The sequence below is a fragment of the Bombina bombina genome, chromosome 7 (assembly GCF_027579735.1).
Source record: "Bombina bombina isolate aBomBom1 chromosome 7, aBomBom1.pri, whole genome shotgun sequence".
Taxonomy (NCBI): Eukaryota; Metazoa; Chordata; class Amphibia; order Anura; family Bombinatoridae; genus Bombina; species Bombina bombina.
Genome location: NC_069505.1, coordinates 374,095,992 through 374,120,165, shown reverse-complemented (window position 1 = coordinate 374,120,165; position 24,174 = coordinate 374,095,992). Strand labels below are relative to the sequence as shown.

General features: G+C 41.5%; 2 protein-coding genes across 3 annotated transcripts in view; one reads left to right on the top strand and one right to left on the bottom strand.

The window, feature by feature from the left end:
* The window catches only part of TWF2 (twinfilin actin binding protein 2), a 609,681-nt gene that overhangs the window by 165,036 nt on the left and 420,471 nt on the right, over positions 1-24,174 (bottom strand). The window lies entirely within an intron of this gene.
* WBP11 (WW domain binding protein 11) overlaps positions 1-24,174 on the top strand; it is a 193,072-nt gene that overhangs the window by 47,243 nt on the left and 121,655 nt on the right. For both annotated transcript variants that reach the window (XM_053721086.1, XM_053721087.1), the window contains exon 6: positions 16,740-16,873. In XM_053721086.1, coding sequence (XP_053577061.1) covers positions 16,740-16,873 — 134 coding nt within the window. The remainder of the gene's footprint in view (positions 1-16,739; positions 16,874-24,174) is intronic.

The window sequence follows — 24,174 nt, the reverse complement described above, 5'->3', positions numbered from 1 at the left end:
GCCCGAAGAGTATCTGAGCTTTCGGGTGTTTCTCCTTATCTTATTTTCCATTCGGATAAGGTGGTGTTACAAACCAGACTTGGTTTTCTTCCTAAGGTTGTTTCAAATAAGTATATTAATCAGGAAATTATTGTTCCTTCCTTATGTCCTAATCCTTCTTCTAAGAAGGAGCGTCTGCTGCATAATTTGGACGTGGTCTGTGCTTTGAAGTTCTACTTACAGGCGACTAAGGATTTTCGCCAATCGTCTTCATCGTTTGTGGAACGTAGGGGTCAGAAAGCTACGGCTACCTCTTTCTTTTTGGCTGAAGAGTATCATTCACTTTGCATTTGAGACTGCTGGAACGCAGCCTCCTGAACAAATTACGGCTCCTTCCACTTGGGCTGTGGCTTCCTCATGGGCATTCAAAGATGAGGCTTCTGTTGAACAGATTTGCAGGGCTGCAACTTGGTCGTCTCTTCACACTTTTTCCAAATTTTACAAATTTGATGCTTTTGCCTCAACTGAGGCGGTTTTTGGGAGGAAAGTTCTTCAAGCAGTGGTGCCTTCCGTTTAGGTTCCCTGTCTTGTCCCTCCCGTTTTATCTGTGTACTATAGCTTTGGTATTGTATCCCATAAGTAAGGATGAAATCCGTGGACTCGTCGTATCTTGGAAAAAGAAAAGGACATTTATGCTTACCTGATAAATTTTATTTCTTTCTTCTATAAGATACGATGAGTCTACGGATTCATCCTTTACTTGTGGGATATTATTGTCCTGCTAACAGGAAGTGGCAAAGAGCACCACAGCAGAGCTGTCTATATTTGACTCCACCCCCCAGTCATTCTCTTTGCATACTCTAAGTAATAGGAAGGGTAAAGTGAAAGAGGTGATAACATTTTAGTTTTTATTTTCTTCAAGCAAGACTTTTTATTTTAAATGGTACCAGTGAGTGCTATTTTTTCCCAGGTAGCAGATGGATGAAGATTTCTGCCTGGAGACTGATGATCTTAGCAGTTGTTACTAAGATCCAGAGTAGTTCCCACAGAATGGCTGAGGAGTACTTAAGAAACTTCAGTGTGGTATGTTCATTCATTTTTTTTCTGGAGAGACTGTGTTATTTCAGAATTGGCTGACAGTATCCCCATGAGGGAAAGAGTAAGCAGTAATCCTAATGTATAGAGAGGGGTATTACTGGACCTGTATGTTGGGCTGTAAAAAATGGTTGACACTGATGACATGTTTGTGGGCAAACGATTCTATGTTGGGAGGTAAAATAACGTTTTTTGTGACAAACATTTTCAATTTATTTGGCAATGGAGGGTACACATGGCTTAATTTAGATGGGTATATGAACCCATATGGCTAGGTTGTTTTAGACCGCTCTGGTGCGGTTATTGTTTAAGGCTGTGAGACATCGAGTTTGATGGGCGGGGCCTATTTTCACTCAGTTGCGAAGTTGCATTTCCCATGCAAGCAGCAAGCTCCAACTCTGGTGGGCCTTTCAGGAAAGTTTGGGCCTAAACGAAGGGTTAATCCGATTTTGCAGACCCCTGATGGCAGGTAGGCGCCACAGCAGGGGGTGTTTTTGTTTAACTAGAAAGTTTTTTGCCGTCTACTTCTCCCCAAGTGTCACAACCTTTAACGCCCGCCCAAGCGACGCCAAGTACTTCTAGTGCGTCTAATGCTTTCACCCTGCAAGATATGGCTGCAGTTATGTCTACTACCCTTACAGAGGTATTATCTAAACTGCCTGGGTTACAGGGTAAGTGCAGTAGGTCCGGTATAGTAAATGCTGAGCCCTCTGATGCTTTATTTGCCATCTCCGATGTTCCCTCAGTGTTCTGATTTGGGGGTGGGGCAATTGCTGTCTGAGGGAGAGCTTTCTGATTCAGGAAAGATGTTCCCTCAAACAGACTCAGATGTGACGGCCTTTAAGTTTAAGCTTGAACACCTCCGCTTATTACTCAGGGAGGTCTTAGCGACATGATTGTGACCCTATTGTCATCCCGCCAGAGAAACTGTGTAAAATGGATAAATATCTAGAGGTCCCTAATTACACTAATGTTTTTCCAGTCCCTAGAAGAATTTCGGACATTGTTACTAAGGAATGGGATAGACCAGGCATTCCTTTCTCTCCCCCTCCTACTTTTAAGGAAATGTTTATTCGGGATTCGTGGCAGACGGTCCCTAAGGTGGAGGGAGCTATTTCTACCCTCGCTAAGCGTACAACTATACCTATTGAGGACAGTTGTGCTTTCAAAGATCCTATGGATAAAAAGTTAGAAGGGCTTCTAAAGAAGTTGTTTATTCATCAGGGTTTTCTTCTGCAACCTATAGCGTGCATTGTTCCAGTAACTACTGCAGCAGCTTTTTGGTTTGAGGCTCTAGAGGAGTCTCTTAAGCTTGAGACCCCATTAGATGATACTTTGGATAGAATTAAGGCTCTCGAGCTAGCAAATTCTTTTATTACAGATGCCGCTTTCCAAATGGCTAAATTAGCGGCTAAGAATGCAGGCTTTGCCATTTTAGCGCGTAGAGCGTTATGGCTTAAGTCATGGTCTGCTGATGTGTCATCTAAATCCAAGCTTTTAGCTATTCCCTTTAAGGGTAAAACCCTATTCGGGCCTGAACTAAAGGAGAAAATTTCTGACATTACTGGAGGTAAAGGTCATGCCCTTCCTCAGGACAAGACGGTTAAAATGAGGACCAAACAGAATAATTTTCGTTCCTTTCGAAACTTTAAAGGAGGTCCCTCTACTTCCTCATCCGCCTCCAAGCAGGAGGGGAACGTTGCTCAATCCAAGTCAGTCTGGAGACCTAACCAGACATGGAATAAAGGTAAACAGGCCAAGAAGCCCACTGCTGCTACCAAGACAGCATGAAGGGGCAGCCCCCAATCCGGGACAGGATCTGGTAGGGGGCAGACTTTCTCTCTTCGCTCAGGCTTGGGCAAGAGACGTTCAGGATTCCTGGGCATTAGAAATTGTGACCCAGGGGTATCGTCTAGAATTCAAAGATTCTCTCCCAAGGGGGAGATTTCATCTTTCACGTTTGTCTGTAAACCAGACAAAAAGAGAGGCACTGTGTAGAAGACCTATATACCCATGGGTGTAATCTGCCCAGTTCCAAAATTAGAACAAGGGCAGGGGTTTTACTCCAATCTGTTCGTGGTTCCCAAAAAAGAGGGAACCTTCAGACCGATTTGTAGAACTCAAAACTCTAAACAAATTTCTCAGTCCCATCGTTCAAGATGGAGACCATACGAACAATTTTACCAATGATCCCGGAGGGTCAGTATATGACCACCGTGGATTTAAAGGATGCGTATCTTCACATTCCTATACACAGAGATCATCACCAGTTCCTCAGGTTCGCCTTCCTGAACAAACATTACCAGTTTGTGGCCCTTCCTTTCGAGTTGGCCACAGCTCCCCGAATTTTCACCAAGGTACTAGGGTCCCTTCTGGCGGTTCTAAGGCCGCGGGGCATAGCAGTAGCGCCCTATCTGGACGATATTCTGATTCAGGCGTCAACTTACCATCTAGCCAAATCTCACACGGACATCGTGTTGGCTTTTCTAAGAACTCACGGGTGGAAGGTGAACATAAAAAAAGAGTTCACTTGTTCCTCAGACAAGAGTTCCATTCCTAGGAACTCTGACGGACTCGGTAGACATGAAAATTTTTCTGACGGAGGTCAGAAAATCAAAGATCTTAACCACTTGCCGAGCACTTCATTCCATTCCTCGGCCATCAGTGGCTCAGTGTATGGAGGTAATTGGACTAATGGTAGCGGCAATGGACATAGTTCCGTTTGCTCGCTTACATCTCAGACCACTGCAGCTGTGCATGCTCATACAGTGGAATGGGGATTATGCGGATTTATCTCTGCGGATAAATCTGGATCTAGAGACCAGAGACTCTCTTCATTGGTGGTTGTCACAGGATCTTCTGTCCCAGGGAATGTGCTTCCTTCCGCAGGCCAGCATGGGTCATAGTGACGACGGATGCCAGCCTCTTGGGCTGGGGTGCAGTCTGGAATTCCCTGAAGGCTCAGGGTGTGTGGACTCAGGAGGAGTCCCTACTACCAATAAATATTCTGGACCTGAGAGCGATATTCAACGTGCTTCAAGCGTGGCCTCAGCTGGCTTCGGCCAAATTCATAAGATTCCAGTCGGACAATATCACGACTGTAGCATATATCATCAAGGGGGAACAAAAAGTTCTCTAGCGATGATAGAGGTTTCAAAAAATAATTCGATGGGCAGAGACTCACTCTTGCCATCTATTAGCAATATATATCCCAGGAGTGGAGAACTGGGAAGCGGATTTTCTAAGTCGTCAGACTTTTCATCCAGGGGAGTGGGAGCTCCATCCGGAGGTGTTTGCAAAATTGATTCATCAATGGGGCACACCGGAATTGGATCTGATGGCATCTCGTCAGAATGCCAAACTTCCTTGTTACGGGTCTAGATCAAGGGATCCTCAAGCAGTACTGATAGATGCTCTAGCAGTACCGTGGTCGTTCAACCTGGCTTATGTGTTTCCTCCTTTTCCTCTCCTACCTCGTCTGATTGCCAGAATCAAACAGGAGAGGGCTTCGGTAATCTTGATAGCGCCTGCGTGACCACGCAGGACTTGGTATGCAGACCTGGTGGAAATGTCATCTCTGCCACCGTGGAAACTGCCTCTGAGACAGGACCTTCTCATTCCAACATCCACATCTAGTTTCTCTGCAGCTGACTGCCTGGAGATTGAATGCTTTATTTTATCTAAGCGGGGATTCTCTGAGTCGGTCATTGATACCTTGATTAAGGCTCGAAAGCCTGTCACTAGGAAAATTTACCATAAGATATGGCGTAAATATCTTTATTGGTGCGAATCCAAAGGCTACTCATGGAGTAAGATCAGGATTCCTAGGATTTTGTTCTTTCTCCAAGAAGGATTGGAGAAGGGGTTATCAGTTAATTCCTTAAAGGGACAGATTTCGGCTTTGTCAATCTTACTACACAAGTGTCTGGCAGATGTCCCAGACGTTCAGTCTTTTGTCGGGCTTTGGTTAGAATTAAGCCTGTTGCTCCGCCATGGAGTTTGAATTTAGTTCTTAATGTTCTTCAAGGGGTTCCGTTTGAACCCGTTCATTCCATAGATATTAAACTTCTATCTTAGAAAAGTTTTTCAAGCAGTGGTGCCTTCTGTTTAGGTATCTGTCTTGTCCCTCCCATTCATCCGTGTCCTGTAGCTTTGGTATTGTATCCCACAAGTAAAGGATGATTCCGTGGACTCGTCGTATCTTATACAAGAAAAGGAAATGTATGCTTACCTGATAAATTGATTTCTTCTAAGATACGACGAGTCCACGGCCCGCCCTGTCAATTTAAGACATTATATTTTTTGTTAAAACTTCAGTCACCTCTGCACCTTTTAGTTTCTCCTTTTTCTTCCTATACCTTCGGTCGAATGACTGGGGGGTGGAGCTATATAGACAGCTCTGCTGTGGTGCTCTTTGCCACAAGTAAAGGATTAATCCGTGGACTCGTCGTATCTTAGAAGAAATCAATTTATCAGGTAAGCATAAATTTCCTTTTTTCGATACGACGAGTCCACGGCCCGCCCTTTTCTATGAGACAGGTTTTTACATTTTTGTTAGACTTCAGACACCTCTGCACCTTGGCTTTTCCTTTTTCTTCCTAACTTCGGTCGAATGACTGGGTTGGGAGGGAAGGGAGGAGCTATTTATACAGCTTTGCTGTGGTGCTCTTTGCCTCCTCCTGTTGACCAGGAGGCGTAATCCCATAAGTAAGGATGAAATCCGTGGACTCGTCATATCAAAAAAGAAATAAATTTATCAGGTAAGCATAAATTTTCCTTTTTGATTTTTAATGTATCTTAAATAAAAACTATCTTTAGTCAGATTTTCCTCAAAAATCATTGTAATTAATACAATCATTGTAATATATATTTTTTTAAATAATTGATTTTTATCCACCCTGTTTGAAAGGGATGTTGGTGAGGGCCCCTCCTATGAATGGAAAGAGGAAAGTGCTGTGGAATTACTAAAGTGATTAACAACTGTACATTTTACAGGCTGACTTGGATTTTATCTTATGGCGATTTCAGACAATATGTCTCAATCACATATCAGCTCCTCGGTTGTTTGTAGCCCTATTTTCAGCACACAGTGGTGTTCACTCTGCCAAACTCGCTCACCACCTAGGCCTCACTCAAAGTGGCTGCCTTGTCTTCGCACACTCCTTCCTTTTCAGGTGTTTTAGAAAGAGCCACTTCAAGCCTGCAGGTGAATCCTGCTGCTAAGGGCTCAATGTATCAAGCTCTTCACCGCATTACGAATGCAGGTTCTCACGAGAACCAGCAGTCAGTTTTTATCAAGCAGCAAGCTGCTTCCTATCCTCTTCTCTACCACCTAAGGTGGAGAATTTAAATCTTTCTGATCTTGTCCGACCATTGGAGATTGTCCGCTCTTGCTCTTGTGCAATGCTGAATTCCGCCAAATGAATTCTGCCTGCCAGAGGCGAGCTGCGGTGGACAGGGGCGCATATGTACGCCTCTTTCCGCTGTCTCTTGATGGAGCCCTAAGTATTCATGGGAGGTTTTTTTTGTTTGTTTTTTAATGCCATTTTAATGCGTTTCCTATTCTCTATTTTACCAGGTGAAGTGTATTAAATTGTTTACAAATAGCTCCTTTACCTTTTTTATTTAAAATGACTGCTTTTGCCTGTTGTACCCTAACTATACTTTCAATACTTGCGTACTGGTTGTTATTATTAAGCTATGTAAACAAAGTTAATAAGAAATCACGCTTACAGTTGGGGGTGGGACAGAGAGATACAAATGCTTGTTCTACTTTGTAAGGAATGTTCCTTTAAACTAAAACTAAGGGGGAGTGGAAATAGACATAACTTTTAAAATTGTCAGAAAAAAAAACTACTATTCATTTGAAATTTTGAAATATTGCATTGTCTTGTTATCTTGCATTTGTTGATTATGCAAATCTACAGTATTGACTGGTCCTTTAAGTGTAACTTCCCTTACCCATAACCCCCAGTCATTCTTTGCCTCTATCATCGGGAGGATGTGCTAAGATGAGTGTCTGAGAAGATTTAATCCTTTAATGGGTACTTTTCCCTGCAAGCAAGGATTGGGGCTATGCTGTGTCCATGACAATCTCTTTAGTAAGAGTAATGGTGGCTTTTAGCAGTTAGAAGGCAGCGAGGTGGTCTTTGCTTACCTTCTAACATTAGTGCTACCCCTCTATAGAAAACCAGGGTTGGTTACTCTGTATTTTCTTTCTCTACAGGTCCCTGATAGATATGTTAATTTGTCACACCTAGAAGTTGCTCCTGCCCCACAACCAGAACAGGTAAGTGCTTTTTGCCTTCCAGGTGGGAGGGATTCACTTAAGTACTATTTAAAGTCAAGGATCCCTGGTGGGAATTAGTGACTATCCCTTTCTATGGACACATGTCGGATGATATGGGCAGTGGATGTAAACTTGAATGTGTAGTTGAAGGACACTGGGCCATAAGGAGTGAATCCTTTATAAAAGGATATGAAGCTGGACTGGCATAGGGAATGACGGTTTCCTTTATATTATAGGAGTAAAAATCTCCTATCACTCGAGTAGGATCAGTTTCATAATTAGGTGTTTGTCAGTGAGAGAGTTTTATCCGGTATACAAAGGACTGATTGGTCATACTTAGACCGGAAGAGTTGAGCTTTTTCTCTTGCAAGGTGTATCCAGTCCACGGATTCATCCTTTACTTGTGGGATATTCTCATTCCCTACAGGAAGTGGCAAAGAGAGCACACAGCAAATCTGTCCATATAGTCCCCCCTCTAGCTCCACCCCCCAGTCATTCTCTTTGCCGGCTCTAAGCACTAGGGTCTCTCTACGGGTTCTTCAAGGTGTTCCGTTTGAACCTTTACATTCCATAGACATTAAGTTGTTATCTTGGAAAGTTTTGTTTTTGATAGCTATCTCTTCTGCTAGAAGAGTTTCAGAATTATCTGCCTTACAGTGTGATTCACCTTACCTGGTGTTCCATGCAGATAAGGTAGTTTTGCATACCAAGCCTGGTTTTCTTCCTAAAGTGGTTTCTAACAAGAATATTAACCAGGAAATAGTGGTTCCTTCTCTGTGTCCTAATCCATCTTCGAAGAAGGAACGTCTATTACACAATCTTGATGTAGTTCGTGCTTTAAAGTTCTATTTACAAGCAACTAAGGATTTCAGACAAACATCCTCTTTGTTATCTATTCTGGTAAGAGGAGAGGTCAGAAAGCGACTGCTACCTCTTTCCTTTTGGCTGAAAAGCATCATCTGTTTGGCCTATGAGACTGCTGGTCCAGCAGCCTTCTGAAAGAATTACTGCTCATTCTACCAGAGCAGTGGCTTCCACATGGGCTTTCAAGAATTTGAACAGATTTGTAAGGCAGCGACTTGGTCTTCACTGCATACTTTTGCCAAATTTTATAAATTCGATACTTTTGCTTCTTCGGAGGCTATTTTTGGGAAAAAGGTTTTGCAAGCAGTGGTGCCTTCCGTTTAAGGTACCTGTCTTGCTCCCTCCCTTCATCCATGTCCTAAAGCTTTGGTATTGGTATCCCACAAGTAAAGGATGAATCCGTGGACAGGATACCTTGCAAGAGAAAACAGAATTTATGCTTACCTGATAAATTACTTTCTCTTGCGGTGTATCCAGTCCACGGCCTGCCCTGGTATTTAAGTCGGGTAAATATTTTTTTGTTTAAACTACAGTCACCACTGCACCCTATGGTTTCTCCTTTTTCTTCCTAACCTTTGGTCGAATGACTGGGGGGTGGAGCTAGAGGGGGGACTATATGGACAGCTCTGCTGTGTGCTCTCTTTGCCACTTCCTGTAGGGAATGAGAATATCCCACAAGTAAAGGATGAATCCGTGGACTGGATACACTGCAAGAGAAAGTAATTTATCAGGTAAGCATAAATTCTGTTTTCTCTTACATTGGTGTATCCGGTCCACGGCTTCATCCTTACTTGTGGGATATTCTCAATCCCTACAGGAAGTGGCAAAGAGAGCACACAGCAGAGCTGTCCATATAGCTCCCCTCAGGCTCCGCCCCCCCAGTCATTCTCTCCACTGGAGGGTAAAGAGTTTGTGGTGTTAGATTTGTAGTTTTTATTTCTTCTATCAAAAGTTTGTTATTTTAAAATAGTGCCGGCTTGTACTATTTACTCTGAAGCAGAAAGAGATGAAGATTTCTGCTGAGAGGAATATGATTTTAGCACCAGTAACTAAAATCCATTGCTGTTCCCACGCAGGACTGTTGAATACCAGAGAACTTCAGTTGGGGGGGAACAGTTTGCAGGCTTAACTGCTTCAGGTATGATCAGTCATTTTTCTAACAAGACCCAGTAATGCTAGAAGACTGTCAGAAATCCCCACAGGGGTAGGTAAGCCATTTTCTCAGACTCTGTATAAAATGATGGCTTAAATTAAGGGCTTAATTTCTGGTTGACACTTTTTTGGGCTTAATTGATTGCTTGTTAGCATGATTTAAGAATGGATATGGTGTTTTTGAGACTTATAAAACGCTTATGGTTTTTTTTATTTCGCCTGGCACTTGATTAGACACCTAATCTACCTCAAAGGCCCCATCACTCTGGAATGAAGAGGGAGAGGGCCTCATTTTCACGCCTCAGTTGCGCAGTTGTTTTTACTAGACAGTTCATGCAGCTTCACGTGTGGAGTCCAGAGACCTCAGAGGGGACTTCAGAGAGGCTTATTTCTTCTTCAAATAATCCCTAAGGAAGGTAAAAGCCACAGTAGAGGCTGTGGCATCGTGCTGTAGTGTTTATAACCGGTTAACTGCTGTTTTTAGCTCCGGTTTGGGCATTAAGGGGTTAATTGATCTGAAAATTTGTGTGCAATCTTTTCAAAGCATTAGGATAATGTGGTGAAAATTTCATTAAGATCGAATGTTTATTTGATGGTTATTTGATGTTTTGGTAATAAAGTGTGCACTTTTATTATTTAAAGACAGTAACGTTTTTTCAAACCCTAGTTTATCTGCAACTGACTGCTTGGAGATTGAACGCTTAATTCTAGCTAAGCGTGGGTTCTCTGAATCAGTTATAGATACTCTGATCCAGGCTAGAAAGCCTGTTACCAGGAAAATTTACCATAAGATATGGCAGAAATATCTTGGTTGGTGCGAATCCAAGGGTTACTCATGGAGTAAGATTAGGATTCCAAGGTTACTATCCTTTCTCCAAGAAGGATTGGTGAAAGGGTTGGCAGCTAGTTCTCTAAAGGGACAGATTTCTGTCTGTTCTGTTGCATAAGCGTCTGGCAGCAGTGCCAGATGTTCAGGCGTTTGTACAGGCCTTAGTCAGAATCAAGCCTGTCTACAGACCTGTGGCTCCTCCATGGAGTCTAAATTTAGTTCTTTCAGTTCTTCAAGGTGTTCCGTTTGAACCTCTACATTCCATAGATATTAAGTTGCTATCTTGGAAAGTTTTGTTTTTGGTAGCCATTTCTTCTGCTAGAAGAGTTTCTGAATTATCTGCTTTGCAGTGTGATTCACCCTATCTGGTGTTCCATACAGATAAGGTCGTTTTACGTACCAAACCTGGTTTTCTTCCAAAAGTGGTTTCCAATAAGAATATTAACCAGGAAATAGTTGTTCCTTCTCTATGTCCTAATCCAGTTTCTGACAAGGAACGTCTGTTACACAAGATGTAGTTCGTGCTTTAAAGTTTTATCTAAAAGCAACTAAAGACTTCAGACAAACATCATCCTTGTTTGTCGTCTATTCGGGCAAGAGGAGAGGTCAAAAAGCAACTGCTACTTCTCTATCTTTCTGGCTGAAAAGAATCATCCGGTTGGCTTATGAGACTGCCGGAAGGCAGCCTCCCGAACGTATTACAGCTCATTCTACTAGAGCTGTGGCTTCCACATGGGCTTTCAAGAATGAGGCTTCTGTTGAACAGATCTGTAAGGCAGCGACATGGTTTTCACTGCATACATTTGCCAAATTTTACAAATTCGATACTTTTGCTTCTTCGGAGGCTATTTTTGGGAGAAAGGTTTTACAAGCAGTGGTGCCTTCCGTTTAGGTTACCTGAATTGTTCCCTCCCTTCATCCGTGTCCTAAAGCTTTGGTATTGGTTCCCACAAGTAAGGATGAAGCCGTGGACCGGATACACCAATGTAAGAGAAAACAGAATTTATGCTTACCTGATAAATTTCTTTCTCTTACAGTGTATCCGGTCCACGGCCCACCCTGGCAATTAAGTCAGGTTTAAATTTATTTTTGTAAACTACAGTCACCACTGCACCCTATGGTTCTCCTTTTTCTCCTAACCGTCGGTCGAATGACTGGGGGGGCGGAGCCTGAGGGGAGCTATATGGACAGCTCTGCTGTGTGCTCTCTTTGCCACTTCCTGTAGGGATTGAGAATATCCCACAAGTAAGGATGAAGCCGTTGGCCTGGATACACCGTAAGAGAAAGAAATTTATCAGGTAAGCATAAATTCTGTTTTCACACCATTTCTGTCTGTCTGGCGCACACGTGACCTCCTCCCTTCTGACTCTGACTTGGCAGCGGTTCAGAGAGCGTAGTGTAGCGGTCATTCTAGCAGCTGCAAACTAAACAGGTGGTGAGAATTGGGTCTCCGACTTCTCTCATGATCGTCAGTGTGGATTGCTACCATTATTATTAAGAATCGCATTGAGAGCCGCATTTGATTGCTACGGTTAAGAGTTAGAGATCCATCTAGTGGGACAGTCTACTGGTCCCGAAGGGTGAGTTTCCTCAGTATCTGAGGTATGTAGGTGCAGGTTTCCCATTTTAAATATTTTGCTGCCATTATTATTAAGACAAACGTCCCAAGATTTATAATTAAACTCTTGTCTTATTTTATTAAAGGGGTATTTCATTTATCTTTAATATGGACACTGAAACTGATTTCTATAACAATAAAGAAAAATGTATTTCTTGTTTGGAGGTTCCTGTTGTTCCTCCTGCACCATTTTGTCCCACTTGCCTACATAAGACTTTGTTGTCCAGGGACAAGATTTCTTTTTCTGAGCCAGTTATCTCTGAGGACAATGTTGTCTGTGCTATGCCTCATCTTTCTCCTCAAACTTCCCAAGTTGTTTCACATGCAGTGCCCTGCGGTTCCTCAACATCTTCCTGGGGCTGTTTATTTACCAGGAGATTTTGCTGCGCAAATAAGGCTGCAGAAACAGCAGACGTTATCAGCCTTCCCCGTTGCTGGTAAGCGAAAGAGGAAATCTAAAAATATTTGTTAGTAAGGGTTCTGACTCCACTAAGGCTGCGTTAGTCACTCTCTCTGTTATCTGATGAAGATGATACCTCAGTAGCTTCTGAGGGCGAGATATCAGACTCTGACACTGTAGTGGGAAATGCTACAGATTCGGAGGAGGCTAATTTTAGATTTAAGCTACAACACCTCCGGTTACTTTTGAAGGAGGCCCTTGCTTCTTTGGAAGGGTTGCTGAGAACCCAAAGAAGTCTAGTAAACTTAACAGAGTATATGATGTACCTTCATCTGTGGAAGTATTTCCAGTTCCAGACCGTATGTCGGAGATTAGAGCTCAGAAATGGTAAAAGCCGGGGATTCCCTTTTCCCCGTCCCCTGTTGTTAAAAAGATGTTTCCTGTTGCTTACTCTATATATCAGTGCCAAAAGTAGAGGGAGCTATCTCTACTCAAGCCAAGAGAACTACTATTCCTATTGAGGATAGTTCTTTCAAGGATCATATGGATAAGAAGCTGGAGGCTTATTTAAGAAAGATCTACATTCTTTAGAGATTACAGTGGCAACCAGTTGCAAGTATTGCTACGGTTGCGGGGGCAGCATCTTATTGGTGCAATGCCTTGTCTGATTTGATTTCTGAAGAGACTACTATAGAGGAGATTCAGGATAGGATTAAGGCCCTTCAGCTGGCCAATACTTTTATCTGTGATGCCAACATGCAAGTGGCTAGATTGGGAGCCAAGGTCTCTAGCCTTGCTGTTCTAGCTCGTAGAGCTCTGGTTAAAATCTTGGTCTGCAGATGTAACGTCCAAGTCTAAAGTAATATCGTTACCTTATTAGGGCAAGACTTTATTCGGTCCTGGTCTAGCTGAGATCATTTCCGAAATTACGGGTGGAAAAGGATCTTTCCTACCTCAGGATAAGAATAGACCTAGGGGTCGCCAAAATTCTAATTTTCGTTCCTTTCACAATTTCATGGGACAGAATTCTTCCTCTTCCAAGCCGGAACAATCTAGATCCATATGGAAGTCCAGTCAGCCTTGGAATAAGGGGAAGCAAGCCAAAAAGACTTCAGTTGCTACGAAATCAGCATGAAGGGTTTGCCCCCGATCCAGCATTGGATCAAGTGGGGGGCATACTTTCCATTTTTCATCAGGCTTGGATCCGCAATGTCCCAGATCCTTGGGCGGTGGACATAGTATCCCTGGCTTACAAAATAGGATTTAAGTCTTGCCCTCCCAGGGGCAAATTTATCCTGTCAATGTTATCTGCAAACCAGGTAAAGAGAGAGGCCTTCTTAAACTGCGTAAAGGTCCTATCTTCCCTGGGAGTGATTTTTCCAGTTCCCGTAAAGGAACAGGGTCAAGGATTCAAATCTATTTGTGGTTCCCAAAAAGGAGGGAAATTTTCTGTCCAATTCCAGACCTAAAGTATCTCATCAAATTCCTCAAGGTTCCGTCCTTCAAAATGGAAACTATCCGTTCCATTCTTCCCTTGGTCCAAGAGGGTCAGTTCATGACAACCAAAGATCTGAAGGAGGCATAGGTTCATGTTCCTATTCACAGGGAACATCACCAATTTCTGGACAAACATTCCCAGTATGTTGCCCTTCCTTTTGGTCTTGCTACGGCTCCTCGAATCTTTACAAAGGTTCTAGGAGCTCTTTTAGCGGTTGTCAGATCTCAGGGAATAGCGGTGGCGCCTTACCTGAACGACATCTTGGTTCAAGTGCCATCTTTTCAGCTAGCAAAATCTCATACAGAGATGTTGTCTATTCTACATTCCCATGGGTGGAAAGTGAACCTGGAAAAGAGTTACCTTGTACCAAATACCAGGGTGTGTTTTTTGGGAACAATTATAGATTCTCTATCCATGAAGATTTTCTGACAGAAAATCCAAACTTCTAGCTTCTTGCCTTTCACTTCAGTCGTCAGTGCATGGACGTAATTGGTCTGATGGTTGCTTCCATAGACATCATTCCTTTTTGCTCGGTTCAATCTGAGACCTCTGCTACTATGCATGCTCAGTCAGTGGAACGGAAACCACTCAGATCTCTTGCAGGGGATAGCTCTGGATCCCCTAATAAGGGACTCTCTCTCGTGGTGGATTTCGCAGGACCATCTATCTTGGGGTACATGCTTCCTAAGACCTTCCTGGGGGATAGTGACCACAGACGCCAGTCTGGTAGGCTGGGGAGCAGTTTGGGGCTCCTTAAAAGCTCAGGGTCTTTGGACTCGAGAGGGGTCTTCTCTTCCCATAAACATCTTTATTGGAGTTGAGAGCACTCTTCAATGCCTTGACAGCTTGGCCTCAACTAGCCTTGGTCTGGTTTATCCGATTTCAATCGGACATCACCTCTGTGGCATACATCAACCACTAGGGAGGGACTTGGAGTTCATTAGCAATGAAGGTGTCCTGCATTCTGCAATGGGCGGAATCTCATGATTGTCTCCTATCTGCCATCCACATTCCAGGGTGGACAACTGGGAAGTGGATTTTCTGAGCAGGCAGACCTTTCATCCTGGGAAATGGGCTCTCCATCCTGAGGTATTTTCAATGATAACCCTCAGGTGGGAGGTTCTGGAGTTGGATCTGATGGCATTGCGTCAAAACGCCAAGCTTCCAAAGTACGGTTCAAGATCAAGAGATCCACAAGCCGTTCCGATAGATACTTTGGCGGTTCTTTGGAATTTCGGTTTAGCATACCTGTTTGCTCCGTTTGCTCTCCTTCCACGAGTCATTGCTCGTATCAAACGAGAGAGCGTCTGTGATTCTAATAGCTCCTGCCTGGCCTCGCAGGATCTGGTTCGTGGATCTGGTGAAGATGTCATCTCTTCCACCTTGGAAATTACCTCTGAGGAAGTACTTCAGGGTCCCTTCCTCCATCCAAACCTGGATTCTCTGAAGCTGACTGCTTGGAGATTGAACACCTAGTTTTGGCTAGGCTTGTCTGAGAAGGTCATTGATACCATGCTTCAGGCTCGTAAGCCTGTTACTCGCAAAATTTACCATAAGGAATGGAGCAAATAACTTTATTAGTGTGAATCAAAGGGTTTCTCTTGGAACAGGGTAAGCGTACCCCGAATTTGGTCTTCTTCAGGAGGGCCTGGAGAAAGGTTTGTCAGTCAGCACTCTGAAGGGTCAGATTTCTGCACTGTGTATTCTTTAGCACAAACGTCTGGCAGATCTGCCAGATGTTCAATCTTTTGTTCAGGCTCTGGTCAGAATCAGTCCTGTGGTAAAACCTGTTGCTCCTCCTTGGAGTCTTAATCTTGTTCTTAAAGTTTAGCAGCATGCTCAGTTTGAGCCTGCATTCTGTTGATATTAAATTATCTTGGAAGGTTTTGTTTCTTATTGCTATTTCTTCTGCTCGCAGAGTTTCCGAACTTTCGGCTCCGCAATGGGATTCCCCTTACCTTATTTTTCATGCAGATACAGCAGTCCTTCGTACTAAGCTAGGATTTCTTCCTAAGGTAGTATCGGATCGCAATATCAACCAGGAATTGTTGTTCGTTCCTTGTCCCAATCCTCCTTCTTAGAAGGAACGTCTGTTGCATAACCTAGACGTTGTGTGTGCTCTAAAATTTTACCTTCAAGCAACTAAAGATTGAGAAGTGTTATCTGGTTAGCTTATGAGACAGCTGGACAACAGCCTCCTGAGAGAATTGTCTCATTCCACTAGGGTTGTCTCTTCTTCCTGAGCTTTCAAAAATGAAGCTTCTGTGGAACAAATGTGCAAGGCGGCTACATGGTCCTCTTTGCATTCCTTTTCCAAATTCTATAAATTTGATACTTTTGCCTCGGCTGAGGCTTCCTTTGGGAGAAAGGTTCTTCAAGCAAAATGTATGCTTACCTGATACATTTATTTCCAGGCATGGAGAGTCCACGACCTGCCCTTAGTTAAATTTAAGATGGCAGTTTTGTGTACAAACCTCAGGCACCTCTAAACCCTTGTGTTAACAACTTTTCCATTTCCCTTCGGCCGAATTACTGAGGGTTCAGGGTAAGAGAAGTGACACTTAACAGCTCTGCTGGGGTGCTCTTGGCCTCCTCCTGCTGGCCAGGAGTTGAATATCCCACTAGTAATTGAAATGAAGTCGTGGACTCTCAATGCCCGGAAGTAAATAAATTTATTAGGTAGGCATACATTTTTGTTTTTCCACATAGTTAAAGATGTTTTGGAAACCATTTTACTCATATTTATACCACCGACTACTGTTTGAGAGAAAATAAAAGGCTACATTTAGTTTTCTTCAAGCATCTAAATCACAGCCACTTCGTTGCAATGGCAACTAAAGGGTTAAACAGACAGCGTTGGCTTGCTTTGAAAGAACCTAATCAACTAGTTGACATAAAGTGAGCCCTAGCGTAACGTTTCTAGTAAATTCATTGTCAAGTACAAGACAATTTGCTGCTGTTTTAGCATTGTCTGTGAAATGCATGCATTTTAACATGATTTTTCTTTTTCTTTAGAATGCCCAACATGTTGAGGTGGAGAGTATCCCTCTACCAGACCTGCCTCATGCTCCTTCTAATATTTTAATTCAAGACATCCCATTACCAGGGGCACAGCCTCCTTCCATACTGAAGAAAACCTCTGCTTATGGGTAAGAAAAATCAGAGTGCGTTGTGCAAATAAAATGCCTCTGTTCTATATGTAATAGGTATAGATAGTGATATATATGTTACAGGAGCTTATATGTTGGATTCTTTGGACTTATAGATACAATTTTGTTTAGAATGATCCGATAATCTTTACCTAACTGCCAGAGATAACAGTATCGCAAGTTGATAATCCTGTTCTCAATGTATTTGAGGCTCCTATGTAATTTTAAAAAATGGTGTATACTGCTATAAATGTTTGTTGATCCTATTATAACACTGCAGCATATTTAATAAAGCTTGTTTGTTTTAAAAAAACAAAACCAAAAAAAACCTCATGTATTTCATAAAGGCTATCTGGAATGTCAATACTACATCAGCCTGTGACAGTGGATCTTTCTAAAATACTTTATCAAAACAATCTGGTACAAGAGCCTTATCTTGTGTGACTGAGTAACTTATGTAGTCTTTGAGTTCTAATATGGCCATAGAAGGCATATCAGACTGAACTAGACTGACTAAAGCAAATCTCCCATATTTACTGCAGTCTGATGTAATACCTAGTGCAATGAATGCAGGGTTTCATTAATTTCTCTGCCAAAATTCTTGGTGCGCTTCTAATAAAATACCTAATGGTAGAATTAGAAGTGTTACAACATGTTGTGAAGGAATCCGATTGCTAGCTTGAGTTTCACAACCTATTAGTAACAAGTCCACTTTCCTATCTACATAGAAAAAAATGGGCCATTATAATGTTCTATTTAATGCTGCATTAATGTCTGTCAAATAAAACGTAGCAATCTGTGTCCAATTATTTAAGAATTCCTAATAGAGCTGCAACAACTAATCGTCATAATCGATAATGAAAATAGTTGTCAACTAATCTCATTAGGGTTGCACCAATACCATTTTTTTATGACCGAGTACAAGTACCGATACTTGTTTTCAAATACTCGCCGATACCAATTACCGATACTTTTTTTTTAATGTCATGTGACAGTTTACCAAGCACAATACAGATTATTTAAGATTCCTTCTTTATAATTATAAAGGACTGTAATTCAAAAAGACATTATGAAATAAAAAAACAGTTTTATTTGTCACGAAGTTCACTGAACATGTTTATAAATAAAAATTATTACAATAAAATATTAAATTTAAAGGGGTGATGCAATTGGGTTGTAGGGCTGTTATATAACATCAATATGACATTTGTATGGAAGTTCGACTCTAAGTTGAACAGTCTTTCACTTTCCACACTACTGCATGGGGCAGAAAGATATTTTTGGGCCATTTTAGCCAGAGCTGGAAATCTGTTTATTAACTGCCCAGTACTTCAGGGGTTTCTGAACGAGGTACAGTGATCTCTCCTACAATAATACAAATAACAGCAATTTGTATTGGCAGAACAGTAGTAAACAATTTTTTTTTAGTTTAGTCTCCACTCCAGTTTAAAATGAAATGGGAACATGCAGTTTGAAAAAACGCCACAAGATAGCATATGGGTAGGAAGTGGAGGTATCGGTTTAAGTATCTGTGCATTTGCACGAGTACAAGTACTCATGCAAATACTTGGTATCGGTACCGATACTAGTATCGGTATCGGTGCAACCCTCAATCTCATAATCGATTAGTTGGTTTGCAATTAGTTGTTCTGCACATGGCACCAGCTGCTTCACTCCAATGAGCTCCTGCACATGGTATTGTGTTTTATGGTTAGGCCCTTAGACTAAAGGACGTTTACTTTTCACTTTTTCAGGACAGTATAAGTTTACAACTACCCCTGGCTTATGTGCAACCCAGATATAATAGTCATCATTTAGATTGTTTATATTAAATCAGGTGATTTGGAACTATGCTTTTCATGATATAGTGCCGAGCTCGTTATTTACACCTAGTCCTAGATTGATGGGAGTTATTTGAATTGAGGTGCATTATTATCTGTTTGCACAATTATTAGCAGATTGCTTGCTATTGCTGATTATATGTACTGTTTAGATAAATGTGTAAGGCTTTGTCCTGTTATTGATATAAAGTCCTTAGCGCTTTTGATTTTTTTTTTTATTGTTTTTTTATATTTTTAATAAATTGTGATAATATGTACCAGATTCAACCTCTAAGTATATATTTGTTATTTTTAGAGCAGACTAGATATTTCTTTCATGTAATTAACAAGAGTCCATGAGCTAGTGACGTATGGGATATACATTCCTACCAGGAGGGGCAAAGTTTCCCAAACCTTAAAATGCCTATAAATACACCCCTCACCACACCCACAAATCAGTTTTACAAACTTTGCCTCCAAGGGAGGTGGTGAAGTAAGTTTGTGCTAGATTCTACGTTGATATGCGCTCCGCAGCAAGTTGGAGCCCGGTTTTCCTCTCAGCGTGCAGTGAATGTCAGAGGGATGTGAGGAGAGTATTGCCTATTGAATGCAGTGATCTCCTTCTACGGGGTCTATTTCATAAGGTTCTCTGTTATCGGTCGTAGAGATTCATCTCTTACCTCCCTTTTCAGATCGACGATATACTCTTATATTTTCCATTTCCTCTACTGATTCTCGTTTCAGTACTGGTTTGGCTTTCTACAAACATGTAGATGAGTGTCCTGGGGTAAGTAAGTCTTATTTTCTGTGACACTCTAAGCTATGGTTGGGCACTTTATTTATAAAGTTCTAAATATATGTATTCAAACATTTATTTGCCTTGACTCAGAATGTTCAACTTTCCTTATTTCCAGACAGTCAGTTTCATATTTGGGATTATGCTTTAAATTATCATATTTTGTCTTACCTCAAAAATTTGACTTTTTTCCCTGTGGGCTGTTAGGCTCGCGGGGGCTGAAAATGCTTCTTTTTATTGCGTCATTTTTGGCGCGGATTTTTTTGGCGCAAAAATTCATTTCCGTTTCCGGCGTCATACGTGTCGCCGGAAGTTGCGTCATTTTTTGACGTTATTTTGCGCCAAAAATGTCGGCGTTCCGGATGTGGCGTCATTTTTGGCGCCAAAAGCATTTAGGCGCCAAATAATGTGGGCGTCTTATTTGGCGCCAAAAAATATGGGCGTCGCTTTTGTCTCCACATTATTTCAGTCTCATTTTCATTTGCTTCTGGTTGCTAGAAGCTTGATGTTTGGCATTTTTTTCCCATTCCTGAAACTGTCTTATAAGGAATTTGATTTATTTTGCTTTATATGTTGTTTTTTCTCTTACATATTGCAAGATGTCTCACGTTGCATCTGAGCCAGAAGATACTACAGGAAAACCACTGCCTGCTGGATCTACCAAAGCTAAGTGTATCTGCTGTAAACTTTTGGTAGCTATTTCTCCAGCTGTTGTTTGTAATAATTGTCATGACAAACTTGTTAAAGCAGATAATATTTCCTTTAGTGATGTACCATTGCCTGTTGCAGTTCCCTCAACATCTAAGGTGCAGAATGTTCCTGATAACATAAGAGATTTTGTTTCTGAATCCATAAAGAAGGCTTTGTCTGTTATTTCTCCTTCTAGTAAACGTAAAAAGTCTTTTAAATCTTCTCTCTCTACAGATGAATTTTTAAATGAACACCATCATTCTGATTCTTTGGACTCTTCTAGTTCAGAGGATTCTGTCTCAGAGATTGATGCTGATAAATCTTCATATTTATTTAAGATGGAATTTATTCGCTCTTTACTTAAAGAAGTACTAATTGCTTTAGAAATAGAGGATTCTAGTCCTCTTGATACTAATTCTATACGTTTGGATAAGGTTTTTAAAGCTCCTGCGGTTATTCCAGAAGTCTTTCCTGTTCCTAATGCTATTTCTGCAGTAATTGCTAAGGAATGGGATAAATTGGGTAATTCATTTACTCCTTCTAAACGTTTTAAGCAATTATATCCTGTTCCGCCTGACAGGTTAGAATTTTGGGACAAAATCCCTAAAGTTGATGGGGCTATTTCTACCCTTGCTAAACGTACTACCATTCCTACGTCAGATGGTACCTCGTTTAAGGATCCTTTAGATAGAAAAATTGAATCTTTTCTAAGAAAAGCTTATCTATGTTCAGGTAATCTTCTTAGACCTGCTATATCATTGGCTGATGTTGCTGCAGCTTCAACTTTTTGGTTGGAAACTCTAGCGCAACAAGTAACAAATCGTGATTCTCATGATATTATTATTCTTCTCCAGCATGCTAATAATTTCATCTGTGATGCCATTTTTGATATTATTAGAGTTGATGTTAGATTTATGTCTCTGGCTATCTTAGCCAGAAGAGCTTTATGGCTTAAGACTTGGAATGCTGATATGGCTTCTAAATCAACTCTACTTTCCATTTCTTTCCAGGGAAACAAATTATTTGGTTCTCAGTTGGATTCTATTATTTCAACTGTTACTGGTGGGAAAGGAACTTTTTTACCACAGGATAAAAAATCTAAAGGTAAAAACAGGGCTAACAATCGTTTTCGTTCCTTTCGTTTCAACAAAGAACAAAAGCCTGATCCTTCGTCCTCAGGAGCAGTTTCAGTTTGGAAACCATCTCCAGTCTGGAATAAATCCAAGCCTGCTAGAAAGGCAAAGCCTGCTTCTAAGTTCACATGAAGGTACGGCCCTCATTCCAGTTCAGCTGGTAGGGGGCAGGTTACGTTTTTTCAAAGAAATTTGGATCAAATCTGTTCACAATCTTTGGATTCAGAACATTGTTTCAGAAGGGTACAGAATTGGTTTCAAGATGAGACCTCCTGCAAAGAGATTTTTTCTTTCCCATGTCCCAGTAAATCCAGTGAAAGCTCAAGCATTTCTGAATTGTGTTTCAGATCTAGAGTTGGCTGGAGTAATTATGCCAGTTCCAGTTCCGGAACAGGGGATGGGGTTTTATTCAAATCTCTTCATTGTACCAAAGAAGGAGAATTCCTTCAGACCAGTTCTGGATCTAAAATTATTGAATCGTTATGTAAGGATACCAACGTTCAAGATGGTAACTGTAAGGACTATATTGCCTTTTGTTCAGCAAGGGAATTATATGTCCACAATAGATTTACAGGATGCATATCTGCATATTCCGATTCATCCAGATCATTATCAGTTCCTGAGATTCTCTTTTCTAGACAAGCATTACCAATTTGTGGCTCTACCGTTTGGCCTTGCTACAGCTCCAAGAATTTTCACAAAGATTCTCGGTGCCCTTCTGTCTGTAATCAGAGAACAGGGTATTGTGGTATTTCCTTATTTGGACGATATCTTGGTACTTGCTCCGTCTTTACATTTAGCAGAGTCTCATACAAATCGACTTGTGTTGTTTCTTCAAGATCATGGTTGGAGGATCAATTTACCAAAAAGTTCTTTGATTCCTCAAACAAGGGTAACCTTTCTGGGTTTCCAGATAGATTCAGTGTCCATGACTCTGTCTTTAACAGACAAGAGACGTCTAAAATTGATTACAGCTTGTCGAAACCTTCAGTCACAATCATTCCCTTCGGTAGCCTTATGCATGGAAATTCTAGGTCTTATGACTGCTGCATCGGACGCGATCCCCTTTGCTCGTTTTCACATGCGACCTCTTCAGCTCTGTATGCTGAACCAATGGTGCAGGGATTACACGAAGATATCTCAATTAATATCTTTAAAACCGATTGTTCGACACTCTCTAACGTGGTGGACAAATCACCATCGTTTAATTCAGGGGGCTTCTTTTGTTCTTCCGACCTGGACTGTAATTTCAACAGATGCAAGTCTCACAGGTTGGGGAGCTGTGTGGGGATCTCTGACGGCACAAGGAGTTTGGGAATCTCAGGAGGTGAGATTACCGATCAATATTTTGGAACTCCGTGCAATTTTCAGAGCTCTTCAGTTTTGGCCTCTTCTGAAGAGAGAATCGTTCATTTGTTTTCAGACAGACAATGTCACAACTGCGGCATACATCAATCATCAAGGATGGACTCACAGTCCTCTGGCTATGAAAGAAGTATCTCGAATTTTGGTTTGGGCGGAATCCAGCTCCTGTCTAATCTCTGCGGTTCATATCCCAGGTGTAGACAATTGGGAAGCGGATTATCTCAGTCGCCAAACGTTGCATCCGGGCGAATGGTCTCTTCACCCAGAGGTATTTCTTCAGATTGTTCAATTGTGGGGGCTCCCAGAGATAGATCTGATGGCCTCTCATCTAAACAAGAAACTTCCCAGGTATCTGTCCAGATCCCGGGATCCTCAGGCGGAGGCAGTGGATGCATTATCACTTCCTTGGAAGTATCATCCTGCCTATATCTTTCCGCCTCTAGTTCTTCTTCCAAGAGTAATCTCCAAGATTCTGAGGGAATGCTCGTTTGTTCTGCTAATAGCTCCGGCATGGCCTCACAGGTTTTGGTATGCGGATCTTGTCCGGATGGCATCTTGCCAGCCATGGACTCTTCCGTTAAGACCAGACCTTCTGTCACAAGGTCCTTTTTTCCATCCGGATCTGAAATCCTTAAATTTAAAGGTATGGAGATTGAACGCTTGATTCTTGGTCATAGAGGTTTCTCTGACTCCGTAATTAATACTATGTTACAGGCTCGTAAATCTGTATCTCGAGAGATATATTATAGAGTCTGGAAGACTTATATTTCATGGTGTCTTTCTCATCATTTTTCTTGGCATTCTTTTAGAATACCGAGAATTTTACAATTTCTTCAGGATGGTTTGGATAAGGGTTTGTCCGCAAGTTCTTTGAAAGGACAAATCTCTGCTCTTTCTGTTCTTTTTCACAGAAAGATTGCTATTCTTCCTGATATTCATTGTTTTGTACAAGCTTTGGTTCGTATAAAACCTGTCATTAAGTCAATTTCTCCTCCTTGGAGTTTGAATTTGGTTCTGGGAGCTCTTCAAGCTCCTCCGTTTGAACCTATGCATTCATTGGACATTAAATTACTTTCTTGGAAAGTTTTGTTCCTTTTGGCCATCTCTTCTGCTAGAAGAGTTTCTGAATTATCTGCTCTTTCGTGTGAGTCTCCTTTTCTGATTTTTCATCAGGATAAGGCGGTGTTGCGAACTTCTTTTGAATTTTTACCTAAAGTTGTGAATTCCAACAACATTAGTAGAGAAATTGTGGTTCCTTCATTATGTCCTAATCCTAAGAATTCTAAGGAGAAATCATTGCATTCTTTGGATGTTGTTAGAGCTTTGAAATATTATGTTGAAGCTACGAAATCTTTCCGTAAGACTTCTAGTCTATTTGTTATCTTTTCCGGTTCTAGGAAAGGCCAGAAAGCTTCTGCCATTTCTTTGGCATCTTGGTTGAAATCTTTAATTCATCTTGCCTATGTTGAGTCGGGTAAAACTCCGCCTCAAAGAATT